General features: G+C 43.3%; 1 protein-coding gene across 5 annotated transcripts in view; it reads left to right on the top strand.

Moving 5' to 3' along the window:
* Positions 1–14562, top strand: part of LOC148035922 (uncharacterized) — a 352895-nt gene that overhangs the window by 68866 nt on the left and 269467 nt on the right. For 4 of the 5 annotated variants that reach the window (XM_087679036.1, XM_087679035.1, XM_087679033.1 and 1 more), the window contains exon 4: positions 1614–1652. The exons of the other annotated variant lie outside the window; for it this stretch is intronic. In XM_087679036.1, coding sequence (XP_087535162.1) covers positions 1614–1652 — 39 coding nt within the window. The remainder of the gene's footprint in view (positions 1–1613; positions 1653–14562) is intronic. 5 annotated transcript variants of the gene reach the window in all.

Raw genomic sequence — 14562 nt, 5'->3', positions numbered from 1 at the left:
GAGTAGCTATAGGGTGACTCTTGACATAGACAGGAGCTTTGACCATAGTTTCCTCACACTTGGGGTGGCCATGAAATTTTTTTTACCTTTCAAGGATGGCCAACTTCGGTGGTGCTATATTTATCCTCGACTTCTATCCTCCATCCTTCCCAGACTGCCTTGTGAGGCTTGTATATACGAGTGGTGTTTTTTCTATAGATGGCTCCAGCTAGATTGTTGACCATTTGTTCTTCATTCAAAGGAGCCTCTTAGGGTGGCACATCTAGAAGGCATGTTGCTAGATAATTTTCAGCACAGAGAGCCTTTTGATGTATGCTACTCTGGTTGTCATCATGCACCACTTTGTGGTGGCCCTGAGTAACTACAAGGTGACCCTTGACACAAATAGGAGCTTCGACCATAGTTTCCTCACACTTGGGGTGGCCATGGCACATTTTGCTGGAGGTTGGTTTCACATTGTTGATTTAGGGTGACCAGTTTTTAACCTAGTGATCAGCATTTTCTCTGATAATTTATTGCTTAGATCAGGTTGTCCAGCATTTATGGCCCCATCAGTATACAGTTGGCCACTTTTTTCAGCTTTTTGGCCATTTCGAGCTACCCCCTTTAGTGGCTGATCTCATTGTTTTGCTGATTACAACACTTTTGAACTTCCAGTGGCATTCCTTTGTCATCCGGTGTTTCCTTCCATTGTCAACCTGACTTGGTGCCCTCATTGACGCTTTGCGCTACATGCAGGGGCTTATCAATCCAATTGTATTCAACAATCTCTTGGCATTCAATGCAGATTTTCTTCTTCCATTCTCTTCTTTCATTGCTCTTCTTGCATTGTCCACTCTCATAATAGGCTAGTTTGGAGAATATGGGGAGGAGGAGAGATGCATTCTCAAGACTTGGGATACTTCATTGTCAGGCACCCATGTGTGGCACTATAGACCTCTTGATTGCTTATTCACTCAGGCCTTGTAATAGACTTCTCCTTTGTTGTATATATTTTGTTTTGAAAGTTAGATGGATATTTTTATACTTTTCCTTGAATACTTTATCCCAAGGGGATTCATTAGTAGAACCATTCTTTTCTTTGAGAAAAGAAGTTCTATAGACTAGCTAGCATAATTATGTACACTGGGGTCTAGATTAGGGGCTGCCTATTTTGCAAAAGAACTTGACAATGTACCATTTATGTGACACATGGCACATCAAAATATATGTCATTACAAATGCTATATCGTGGCCCCATAAAAAACCTCAATTGTATTACAAGTCATAAGTCGCACAATAGTGCATGACATTTCATAAATCACATCACACGCTGTGTCACTTCGCAGTAAGCATTGGGGTTTCCGAACAATTTATGGCATTTACCTTTTGTCACAAATTATGCTACAATGACGTTTTATTTTAGTAAGGAACAAATACTGCTTATCGTTAAGGTATTAGGACAATGTGGTTTTTCAAAAATGTATGTACAATCTTACATTTGATTAAAGCAACTAAGGCCAATGGTTGTCTTCACATGATGGCAAATTACAAATCTGCTAGAACTGTTCCTTTATTTGCTATATCTTGACTAGAAGCAAGTCTAAAATTGGACTTTATATGCTTCATTGCAGGATGCCTTAAAAGTGTTGAAGCATCCTTTCTCACCATCTGTAAGATTCCATACTTGCACTTACAAACATTTAGAATATGGAAGTAATAATCTGAACACATAGGAATACAAGCCTAGTTTGTTTAAAAAGTTGAATTGTTTTTGTTTAAGGACCATGAAATAATGAATGTTATATGCTTAGGGAATAGAGTTACCAAGCTAGCCACTCAAAAGGGATAATATGTTATACAAAGGCCATCAGAGTATTTGCGTGTGGAATAAACATCTCCCATGCTAGCCACTGTCAAGGGAGAATGTGTAACAGTAGGGCTGTCAGAATAACCAATCTGGCTGTTTGTTATGTGAAACCATATGAGAAACATGTAGATGTAAAAAGGTGTTTAAAATCCAAGTGACTGAGAAAGTTGAATTGTTTTTGTGTAAGGACCATGAAATAATGAATGTTATATGCTTAGGGAATAGAGTAACCAAGCTAGCCACTCAAAAGGGATAATATCTTATACAAAGGCTATCAGAATACTCGCGTGTGGAATAGACATCTCCCATGCCAGCCACTGTCAAGGGAGAATGTGTAACAGTAGGGCTGTCAGAATAACCAATCTGTCTGTTTGTTATGTGAAACCATATGAGAAACATGTAGATGGAAAAAGGTGTTTAAAATCCAAGTGACTGAGAAGGCCTCAGCCACTTCCTCGTACATGAGTGAGTGCCTTAAAGGTTGAGGAATGGTACCTCTCTGTAGTCTGGTAACATGTCGTCAGGTTATCATGCTAAACATGCATAATATAAATTGTTTTTTAAGATTTCCAAAAGGACTTATTTTGATGTTTTGCAAGTCCAATTGAGAGTATTTTGAAGGTTTTGGGAAAGCATCAAGGGCACTTCTAGTCATGCTAGAGGAGAGAATACATGAGTTAAATGAATAGGGAAGTGTTAGTGGATTACCAATCATTGAATAGGGAAAAAACTCCTATGAGAAGTTTGCCATGGGAATCACGCTCGAGTACTAACCACAATGACAAAATTAGTGTGACCTGAAAGCCTCTTATCCATAGGTTGAGCCTTTGTCTATGACCCAAGGACCCCCAAGTAAACCATCATAGTCTCTCTTGTACCATGGAAGATCATCTTGAGGGATAGAGCAGTGCCATAATTAGTGTCTTTGAGTCTCCTCTAGCTCACCATATCTCACCAAAGCTCTAGGGACCTTGCCATAGCCAAGCCATGTGGCAATTGGCAAACTCCAATGAGATTTTCCTAGGTCTGAATTTATCTTCCAATCTCCTATAAAAGTTACCCAAGAAAGGGGGAAAGGTGCCTTGTCTATACCAATGTAATGTAGCAACTGGTTTCACTTTGACCTTTCTCATTTTTATCCTCTCTCCAACCTGGTGGTGTAATCAAGGAGGGCTGCATGGGAATGTGGTTGGACAGTCCAGATTGTTTTCACCACTCTCTAGGTCCAACTATAATCTCTACAAGGAGATCCTTTGTTGATAGGACTAGTATCTCCATCTCTCCATCTCTCCATCATCCAAGTGTTGAGCTAAAAATGCATTACAAACTGATTAGCTCTTTAAAACAGCCCCAAAACATGCAAATTATCAAAAGTTTCATTAAATGGTGTGTGGTCCTAGAGTTTCCATGTTCCATAAGCAAAACCCTAATTTGGGAGGATCCTTTTGCATCTATATTGTTTTGCAGGGAACATTAGTCCTCACCGCCTCTGCTACTGTTAATGTCCTGTTTCCAGCATGTAGCCCATAGGAGCTTCCAACTTCTGGCAAGTGCATTTACTGCCCCAGAAATCGCTGTCCTAGCTGGCCGCCCTACTCATCAGCATCATCATTTGCTTCAGCTAGCTGCGTTTATCATAGTGTAGGCCTGTGCATCCTCCGATTGACCTTTCTCAGCTGGCGCCCTACTGTTTACAGCCTTAGTGATCAGTTTGGATAGTACATTGCTGCGTTCACTAGTTTTCAGCCTCTAGATTGCTGCGTTTTGGGGTGACCAGACTGCTCCCCTTCCACATTCAGCATTCTTTCATGTCCAACTGGTGGTCAATGAGTGCCACTACCTACTATACAAGATAGAGATATGGAATACAATCTTCATCAAGGTTGGCCCTTGTGCAGTGGTGGGCTTGGAGGCTTTGCCCAACCTCTAGGTATTGGATCCTATTGAATTGTGATCAAAGTTATGGGAGATCATTGGGAACCCCATGGAGTGGCATATCTGAAAGGCACAATGGTAGTTGGATTTTAGTGGTGAGAGTCTATCAATGTATGCCACCTGGTAGAGCTCTGGTCATCCATTATCCACTCCCTTTGTGGCTAGTGTGAGCAACTACAGGGAGACTCTTGACAGTGATGGGAGATTCGAGAATGGTTCACATTTGGGGTGGTCATGGCCAGTTCTTCACATTGTAGGATAGTCATCGTCAGTGGTGTTGTATTCCTCGAGCATCTCCCTATCTCCCAAATTTATATAACCATTATGGATTTTAATCACAAAATTTTGTCCTTTTATGCTATCTATTGTTATATTGCGAAGTAGTGGCATTATCCCAAATGTAGAATTTTAGGGAAGACTCTCTGGTGATTGTATACTGTGTTGAATTATGGGTCTTCTATTTGTGAAGTGCATGTGTATGTATGTGTTTTCAAGTTACATATTTACATTATAAAATAGAATTATTTGGGCTTATATATATAGGCATATACATGAAATAATGTATGCATGCATGTACACTAAAGAGGACTGCCCCTTTTGTTGCCATACATACGATCCCATTGAAGGAAGGTAGTAAGCTAGTGAGATAGAAGGTCTTTCTATCCCCCATTCCCCAAGACTTCCCTAAAAGGCTTGTATACTAGATTGTTGACCATTTGTACTTCGTTGTGTTTTCCCTCAGCATTCTCCCACGAGAGCCATCAGCTGTTGGAAAACTCTCCCCTTGAGCATCTTGTAGACTCTTTCCTTCATTTACAACATTCATTCACTCACTTCAGTAGCTTGGGGAGCTTGTTTGCTGCCACCAATGCTGCAGATTTGCAGATGTTAAGTGGAGAAAGCATTGGATGATAAGTCTGATTAACTTTTAACACACAGTGAACAGTGTGCTGTATAGAGTGAGCGACATACAATAGCAAACAGCAGTGTGCAGATCTGATTTTCAGCGGTAACACTAGGATCTTTTGATGCTCTGATGTGGCAAACAATATAGGTCAGTTGTCGGTGCTAAGCTAAATCACATATGAGCAATTTTGATAACCAAAGTATTGTACAATACGACTTTGGGCAACACCTAGGCTATGTACCTTGTCATGAGGGTGGATCATACTCCAATGGATTTGATCAGCAGTAGTTTACTAGTTCCATCCCCCGAGAGACTATTGCGTTTTGGTTTCAAGCTTGCTGCCCTTCCACTTGCAGTCTCATCCTAGCTCTAATAGGTGGTTATAGCACTCAAGATCCATCTTTAGTGGACATCACATTGTTACTACTCCCTTAGCCTAATGTTTTTGCGTTTTGCATTTTTTCATTTGTGTTTGATTTCTCTGTGATTCAACTGAGGTTGTATACTTTTGTTTTCTTTTGCAAACCCTAGCATATCTCCACATGGTATCAGACCAAATGCTTTTGTAAAGAGGTACTTGAGGCTATGGTGGATTAATTCGTTTGTTCTTGATTACATTATACATCATGTGCTGACTCATGATGGCTCATACCACTCTATCTCGGGATCCTCTAAAGCTTTCTCAAGCTACTCCTTCAATTGAGACTCTATTGAGGCATTATGGTCTCAATTTTTGGAGGACAATGCTCTATCTACTAACCTTATTTTTATGGATCATTTGTCGATGCCTAGCTCTTCTTTATGTCATAACCCTTCACAAGGTGCATCTCAATTGGAGTAGTCTGTTGGCGAGATTGATTGCTTCTCAATTCACGAAAGACTATCCACTTGGGATGAAGCTAAAAGTTGAAACTCTTCGTAATCAAGCCCAGTGGCAGCATTGTATAATCCATTTTTACGTGAGTATGATTAATTCTATATTGTTCCTTTAGTTATGCAGGGATTGGCTATAAGTCATCTAGGAGACCTTGTTTGATATCAGTATGGATTAGAAGAACACTCTATGTTCAAAGATGTTTCACAAGGTAATCCTTCACCCTTTGTTTCATTTGAGCATGAGTTTGGAGCTTCTCATTCACATTCATATTTCTTGCCCTTCCCTCCCACTTTCACGCCACATTTCAATCATCTACATTCAATTTAGACCCTTACTTTAGACCTATAATAGGTTATTTAGTCTTAACTCATGTTGTCCTTGATGCACATCTTGATTTTAGGTCATTAGGAGACCCTAATATTAGAGCGGGTCCTAGTAAAAGGAATAGAGAGAATATGCAGGTTAGGCCTCTGACCTATTTGTGTAATTTCTCATCCATCTTGCCTGTCTCATTCCGAATTTCAAAGGAATCTTCAATTTTTTACACTTAGTGCCAAGAAATTTGGGGGTTTTTTATGGACTTGCCCAATTTCTAAAATTCTTGAAATTTTCATTAACAAGTATGGATTTTGCTGAAATTGAAGTGGGTACCACCTAGCCCATTTACCTATCTTATCCGTCTCTTGCTTATTATTTGAGCTAGGAAGAGTGTTGAAATATGCCTCTCTAATAGACTCATGTAAATCCTCCTAGTTAGTGGAAAAAGGGGGAGATGTATTTAGATCCTTTTCATCAAAAGTAATTGGACCTATGCGATCCTAATATCATTGATGATGCAAGCAAGCCACTTGCCTTAGCCTATATAAGCACTCATTCTCATTGTAACAAATAGCACTTCGATTTTTCAATATGGATATATTTCTACTTTGCAAATAGCTTGTCTATCTTGCTCTCTCCTTTCTCTCTGCAGACACATTTTCTCACACACACAATCATGAGAACTCTATAGTACCATCCTCCATAGCTTTATCCTCAAGCGTGTAAAATCTAGGGATTTATCATTGACATTGGTTATTGGCTGTAAGTAATTTTGAATTTCTGTAATTTCTCAAAATCTGTATAGATATATTTGGGCCTTTTTGCTTTTCTGCCTGGTGGTACATCATTAAATTGCTATTTTGATCAGTTTGGGCATAGAAATTGGGGCATTGACAGCCATTGTTTGGCTACACAACAGCAAGTACTCTTGTTTGCATCGGGACCTCGAAGAAGATTTTGGCCATTTACACCTCTTCTGTGTTGGAAGAGGACAAATTGGATGGTACAAATTAATCCCTCTGGAGTTTTATGATTCAGAACCTCCTTGTGGCCAATAAGTTATGGAATTATGTCACACATGATGAAGTTAGAACCTGCAACGATTGCTCCTGGCACATCTCCTTTCATGCAAGGGAGAGGTGGAGGACAGTTTTTTGCTGCTGCTGCTGCTGCTGTTGTTACACGTGACTAGAAGAGATGGGATTCTAGAGATGCACAAGCTTTGTCTTTGATAGCTCTATCAATGAAAAGAGCCATCATACCTTACATTCAGTCTTGCAAAACCTCACATGCAACTTAGATTGTTTTGGAACAGATGTGTGCAGCCAGGAATGAGGCCCATTCTCTTTCTTGTGTAGAGAGTTGGCCAATGCTCACATGAATGAAGATAATGCTATGACATATCACATCACATACATTTAGGATTTATGTGAGCAGATGCTCAACATTGATGTGAGGTGATTGAATATGGTGAGATGGTGAGCATCACTTTGAACTCTCTTTCAGAGTCGATTTTGGTTTTCACACTTCATTAAATTTGTCATTTAGGGGGATTGGTGAGCCCCTCACATTCATGGAGTAGACCGGCCTCTTGGTATAAAGTCAAAGAATATGGTCCTACGTTCAAGTAATTCACCCATGCTTTCTAGGTTTAAAGGCAAAGGGAAAGGGAAAGAAAATGCAAATCAGCCCAAGGTTGATGTTAGGCAGCCTTCAAATAAGGGCAACAATGATGTAGATAAGTCTAAGAAGGGAAAATGGCACTATTCCAAATAGCAATATACTTTTAATATGTCAGATATGGGGCTGCTTCACTATTTTTTAGGGATTCAATTCACCCAAAATCAGCATGGTATTGTTATGTCTCAGTCATAGTATGTTCAGAAGTTGCTAGTAAGGTTCAACATGCAAGATTGTAAACCTAGGAGCACACCTTGGAAATAGGGTTGAAGCTTTCAATGTGTGATGGCAGTGATCTATTAGATGTTTCTATTTATAGCTAGGTTATTGGTTGTCTCATCTATGTATGCAACACTTGTCTTGACATACAATGTGTTGTATCACAAGTGATCGGATACATGCACAGTCCACGGACACTACACTAGCAAGCTGTTAAGCGCAATTTTCACTTTTTGCAAGGAACACAGTCATATGGCTTGCTATTTTCCAAGGGGGAGACTTACAAATGCATGCTTATAGAGATTCGAATTGGGTTGATGATCACGATACAAGGCAATCCTCTAGTGGACATTGTTTCTTTTTAGGCCAGTCATGCATTTCTTGGCTAAGCAAGAAGCTGCCCACTGTGGCTACCTCATCTTTTGGAGCTGAGTATAGGGCAGCTTTCACAACAATAGTTGAATGTGTTTGATTACACCGTGTATTGGCTGACCTTCATGTTCATTTGGACGGATCCACTCCTATTCTTTCTGACAGTCCCAATGCTATCATAGTAGTACGGAATACAATGTTTCATGCTCATACAAAACGCATTGAGATACATTATCACTGTGTCAGAGAGAGATCACATGCAGGGGAGATTAGCATGATCTACATCCCCAAATAGGAGAATGTTGCAGATATTTTGACCAAGGCACTATCATGTGAAAAGTTTGAGAAATTTTGAAAATTCTGGAACTTACTACCTTTTGGTAATTGATACACTCCTTGTACATTATTAGATTGGTGCTACAAGGGGGTGTTAGAATTGGTCTATTATGGGTAGTTCCCAATGTTTTAGGAGAGTTAGTTTAACTCAAGTTGAGTTAGGGATAGGTCTAACTTACTTAAGACCTATTATACTTTCATTTTATCATTCTAACACTTGCATCTTTTGAGGGTGGGATTGCTGCCCACTCTTGGTCATTGTCTTGTGTTCACACTCTCTCTCTTCCTTCATTTCCAACACCCTTATGTGAAGATCTTTGGAAAGCATACAAGGAGAAGTTGTGCTTCAATTGTTTGTTCCCTCATGAATGCAAAGATTGTCCACAACTCAAGTACAACAGACTTGACAAGAACAAGGATAAAGAAAACGCAATGCACATGGTGCAAATGCTTCCTTTGGAGGCTTGTTCTAAGTATTTTGTTGTACAAGTTAGCCATGAGGCTGACGAGCATGAGTGTTGTTTGACTATCTATTCATGACAATCTACATTTGGCCCCCATGCATTGTTTCATATACATAGCATGATCAATGAATGATGAGTTCGTATTCTTGTGGATGATGGATCAACTCATAATTACTTAAAATGTACATTGGTTAACACACTACATTTGCCTCAAGTGTGTAGAACTTATACCTATGTTGTCTTTCTTATGAATGGGAGTGATAAAGAATATATAGGTATGAAAGTATGCGATGCTTCTTTAGAGGTACAAGGGTATACTATGAAAATGAATTCAAAGTTATGAACATAACTAGGGTAGATATGGTCTTAAGGCAAGAGTGGTTGTGTAAGTTGAATAGTATACTAAAACATAGTTGAGCATAAGACACTTGCATTTGAGGACAATGGTTTGTTTGTAGTGATAAACTTGATTATTTGGCTAAGCATAATGAAATAGGTGTCTATTTTTGTTGTCTTCTTCCTTTTTCTCTTTGTACAAGTTTATGCCGTACATGTATAGTGGAATGTAATGAGATGAATTCAATACATACTCTCTCTCTTTTAACAAAAAAATTCTCACCGTAACATTTTCTTACAGGCTCTCATTTTCTTTCTCTTACACATGTTCATGATTTTTTTTTTCTTTCCAGTAGAATGTGGCTGATTATATTACTCAAAAAAACTGATTACAACAGAGTGCTCATGCTCAACAGAATAAACTGGAGCTGATGCAAAGTCACCACTACATCATGTATTCTCAAGGCTGTCTAGGGGGGATGGGGGCAAGAAGCCATGGGGGAGGGGTATATCGCCAAACGGGACTGCCTGCCTGCATCACGAAGAATAGGCCCTGGCCACTCCAGGTACGCATGAAGTGACCACGGAGCTCCTGACGAGCCCTGGACTCGCCCTGCACCTGACCCCATCGGCCGCGGAGGGAGTGAATGATGGAGGTCCATAGCTCTGCTAAGGTTGCAGGTGCTGAGAGTCTGTCACCGTCGAAGGCCACTTGGAAACACGCCTTCCAAATGTGCCATCCAGTAAGACTCCCTATGATCTCCCATATCTCTGAGCGGTTTGCTGTGGGCTCTAGTACCTGTTGGATAGGTAAGGCTTCCAGACCAACCACTGCGCATGACCCTTCCTCGATCATGAAGATCGTGTCCTACATCCCGGCCTCATACAGAAGGTGGCGGCCCTGGCTGCCTGCCTGCCAACAGAAAGCTCCCCATGAAATATACCCGAGGCTAGGGGCTATACGTTGAAGGATACGGCATGAACCTCTCTACATCAGCTGCTCCTTCTCACAAGATCAAAGGTAGTGTTTTGGGGTTTCTAGAAGCTGATGTGTGCAGCGCTTACAACCTCCCTCCTTCTGCATCTGGGCAAGCCAGCTTCCCACCGCCAATTCTCCATGTGCCACCAGCCATAAAAAATACGACACCCTCCTTGGCCTCCAGCTATCCCATAGGCGGTGCCAGAAGGTCCGTTGGAAGGGCTCCGTGATGCTGTGCTCTGCCCAGTGCCTACACCCAGTCCATATCCTCCTGCATCAGTACATGTCTGCCAATCCTGGCAGTGTATTCTAGGAACCTGGGTGGCTTTTTTGCAACCGCAGAGGCCGGCCATAGCCACTCTCCTGGATCCCACTCCAGCTCATCAAGTGGTCTACCCTCCCAGATCCAAAGGCGCCACTCCTTGAGCTCCATCCAGAAAACATAGGGGTCTAGTCGCCAAGTCTTCCCCTGAAGACCCACCACCTGAATCCTCCTCCATGAAAGGGTGGCAATCCCCTCATCCTGTTGCTCTCTGTCAAGGCTCAGATGTCCCCCCTCTTGAACGGCAAAGAAGGTCCCCTAGGGGGTGCCACCCACTCTACCTGCCACCTGAAGAGGGATGCCTGCTGGAGAGAACCTGGCTGCCCATACCTCCCCGGCCTCAGTTCTCGTATCGGGGGGGCAAGCCACTCCGGAGGTATTGCTGCATCTATCTCTCTTCTCTTCAACTCCACTCCTCTCGTGCACCATGATACTCGCTGTAGCACCTCCTTGTCTGCCATCATGTACACCTCCCGCCATGTCCTGATGGAACGAGCCGGGCCGGCCTCCCACCCAGCCCACTGGATGTGGGGGCGCTCACCTATCTGTGCCCCTTCCCTATCTTTGACCTGGAGGTTCCAGATCACCGCTGACAGTCTATTTCCTCTTGGCAACCCGGGGGGCTCTGGATTAGGGCCTTACGAAGGCCCCTGCCACACGCAAAGTAGGCTCCGTAAGAAAGGTGATCTGGGCGGGGTAATCTGGGCTGAAGTGAAGATCCATCTCAATGACGGCCTCCACTCCCCGCCAAGCCTCGGTTTACAGTCTTGAAGGCCCTCCTACAGTAAGACCTTCCAGGTCTGCCTGCCTGGTGTGAGACCGCGGACAACTAGCTTGCCCAAGAGGGCCATACTCTGATATTCTGGGTCTATGATCCCAAGCCCTCCCTCTGATCGATGTTGTATGATGGTCGCCCACACCACCTTGGCCCTGGAGTCTCTCGAGCCATCAGACCCCGACCAAAGGAAATTCCGCACCAGGCGGCGAAGCTACCCTACGCACGATGAGGAGAAACACCAACACGAGGTGATGTACCAGGCAGTCGCTAGACTAGTGAGAGGCGAGCCGTGCTCCAGTAGGTCAGTTTCCTCCTAATAGAGTGTAGAACAGGAAGAAACTGTTGGGCAGGAGTGATATCAAGTCTCACCTGGAACCCTAGGTATTTGACGGTCTGCCCTCTGCTCACCCATCTAAAACCCAAGTGGACTCCCCACTTTGTGCTGGAGTCCGGGTTTGTGAGGAAACCAACCGACTTTCGCTAGTTGATTTTCGCACCCGCTGCAACACAGAACACCTCAAGAGCCAGCCTCATTCTTTCCACCATCATCTCATCGTCCTCTATGTAGAGTCCTGTGTCGTCTGCGTACTCTGAGTCTAACAACTCAGTCTCCTCTCTCACTGGAAGTCGGAGGCCGCGTAGTCCACTCACATGTGACCTGAGGAAGTGGGACATCGCCTCTGCGAAGGGTAGGAATAGGTATGGGGCCAGGGGGCAGCCCTGTCGGACCGATCTCTCCAGCCGGAGCTCCTTCCCTCGCCTTCCGCCTATGAGAACCCTGCTGGTGGCCAATCTGTACAGGCCGGAGACCCCACGAATCCAAGCATGGGGAAATCCTAACTTCACCATGGTACCCTCTAGGAAATCCCATCCACCCTGTCATATGCTTTCTCGAAGTCCAATAGTAGTACTGTCGCCTCAAAGAATGTAAATACATTGTCTAGGATACTCCTATCCTGGATAAAGCCTGTCTGTGTGTCATGAATGATGTCTGGAATCACATGGCGTAATTGTCTACCAATCATCTTTGCCAAAGCCTTATAGGCCACTGACAATAAGGTGATCGGTCTCCACTGGGATAGCTCCAACCGGTCTCTCCCTTTGGGGAGAAGACTAATAAGGCTTGCCGAGATCCTCCCTGGCATCTGTCCTGAGGTGAATATCTCCTGGAAAGCCCTCAATAGGGGATCCTTCACCACCTCCCAATAGGTAGTGAAGAAGGCCTTAGAGAGGCCATCCTCCCCCGGGCATTTTTGCCCATCCTGTGTATGGAAAGCCTCCTCTAGTTCCTTCTCTGTGAAGGGGACTAGGAGGGCGTGTCCTGTCTCCTCTGTGACGAGGGACGGGATGTGATCCCATACCTGCTATCTGCATCTCTATCCTCTAATTGACGCTGTCTCTTGCTGGAAGAGGTATGTGTAATAGTCGGTGGCAATCTCCATCACCTCATCAGGGCTAGAACGGGTCCTCCCATACTGGTCCCTAAGGCTGCGCATTTGTTCTCCCGCGGTGCGGGGCTGGTGCACCTGGAAGAACTCCCTGCACATCGTGTCTCCCTTCTGTGCCCAAAAGGCTGCTGAAGTACGGAAAGAGAACTCCGAGCGCCTATCCTCTAGGCCATCAATGGCTGCACGTGCGCGCACCTCCTGTGCGTGGAGGATGGGGTCCCCTGGTGCCTCCTGCAACAATCTCTGCGTAGCTGCCAGGTCCCGTCGGAGTGCTCTCTCCTCCTCCCAGCACTGCTGCCTAGCCTGTAGGGCTGCCTTTTGGCAAATTTTGCTTGACTCGGCTATGACCTTTGCAACCTCCTCTGCTAACCTGCCCCTCCTAACCCACTCTCTGGTCCAGATCTGCTCTATCTATCTCAACACCTCCTCCCTCCTATAGATCGAGTCAGGGATCTGACAGGATCATGTATCTAGGGCGGATGTTGGGGGAACAAGTGCCAAGAGAACCGGGCAGTGATCGGATAGTGTGGTGCCTATCAACTGCTCAATCTGGCCTCCGCGAGAACCTCCCCATTCTCCCACATAAAACATGTCCAACCGCTCCAGCAAGGCTCTGCCTAGCCGCCTGTAACCCCAAGAAAAGTCCAACGACCTCTCCCTCCTGTGGAAGGCAGGGTCTTTCCAGGCATCCCGTGCTCCGACTGCAAGCAAAAAGACCTCCCATGCCTTCTGCTCCTCTCCAGCCATGCCCTGGTAATTTCTTCCTCTGCCCTGCTGGTCCTCCAAAGCCTCCAGATTGTTGAAATCTCCTCCAATAATCCAGGAATCCACCTCTGGGAGTCCATCTACAATCTCTACCCAAAACCTGTTGCATGACCTAGCCTTCGTAGGGGCATAGACATTGAGGACTCCAATACACACATGTTCATGATTAAAAACACCAGCTATCTAAAGAATACAACGTTGTGTTTCCTCTTGATTTGCACCAGATTTACCTTTCAATATATTGTAATATATAATATTGATATTCTATCAATGAGTAAATCCATTAGTTGGCCACCTTAATACTTAGAGCTAGTGAAGATAGTGAAGTGGCGAAGTAATTGATTGACTATCTCCAATGAGGAGTTATTCAACGTAGTTATTTTCCATGGGCTTTACCAATATGGTAAGAAGAAGGATGGGTTCATGTGTATATGCATAGACTATCATGGTCTAAATGTGATCACAAAACAAATAAGTATCCTCTTCCTCTATTGATGAGTTTCTTGATCAACTTAAAGGAGTGTGATACTTCACTAAGATTGACTTGAGATCAAGGTACCATCAAGTTCTAATATGCATAGAGGATGTGTCAAAAATAGCCTTTCAAGTACGTGCTTGGGTCATTATGAGTTTTTGGTGATGCCTTTTGGTCTAACTAATGCCCTGCAATATTCATGACACTTATGGATAGTATCTTAAGTTCATATTTAGGAAAAATTGTTATTGTTTTCCTTGATGATATTATTTTCTATAATCATTCAAAAGAATATTGGAAACATCTTTGCTTAATATTTTTGTTGCTCAAAAAGCATAAACTATTTGTGAAAGAAAGTAAATGTGAATTTGGAAAGTTGGAAATTCACTATCATATAGAACATTATGTTATCAAATACCAAAAGTGCTAAGAGAAAAAAGTTGAGTGTTAAAGGCTCTATTACCAATTGTGGTCATAATGCCATTTGGGTAGTAGTGGATAG

Source organism: Lygodium microphyllum, chromosome 5, assembly GCF_053477565.2.
Source record: "Lygodium microphyllum isolate KBCC chromosome 5, Lygodium_microphyllum_v1.1.10, whole genome shotgun sequence".
Lineage (NCBI taxonomy): Eukaryota > Viridiplantae > Streptophyta > Polypodiopsida > Schizaeales > Lygodiaceae > Lygodium > Lygodium microphyllum.
The sequence above is the reverse complement of the archived record's forward strand: the minus strand, read 5'-3'. Positions and strand labels throughout refer to the sequence as shown.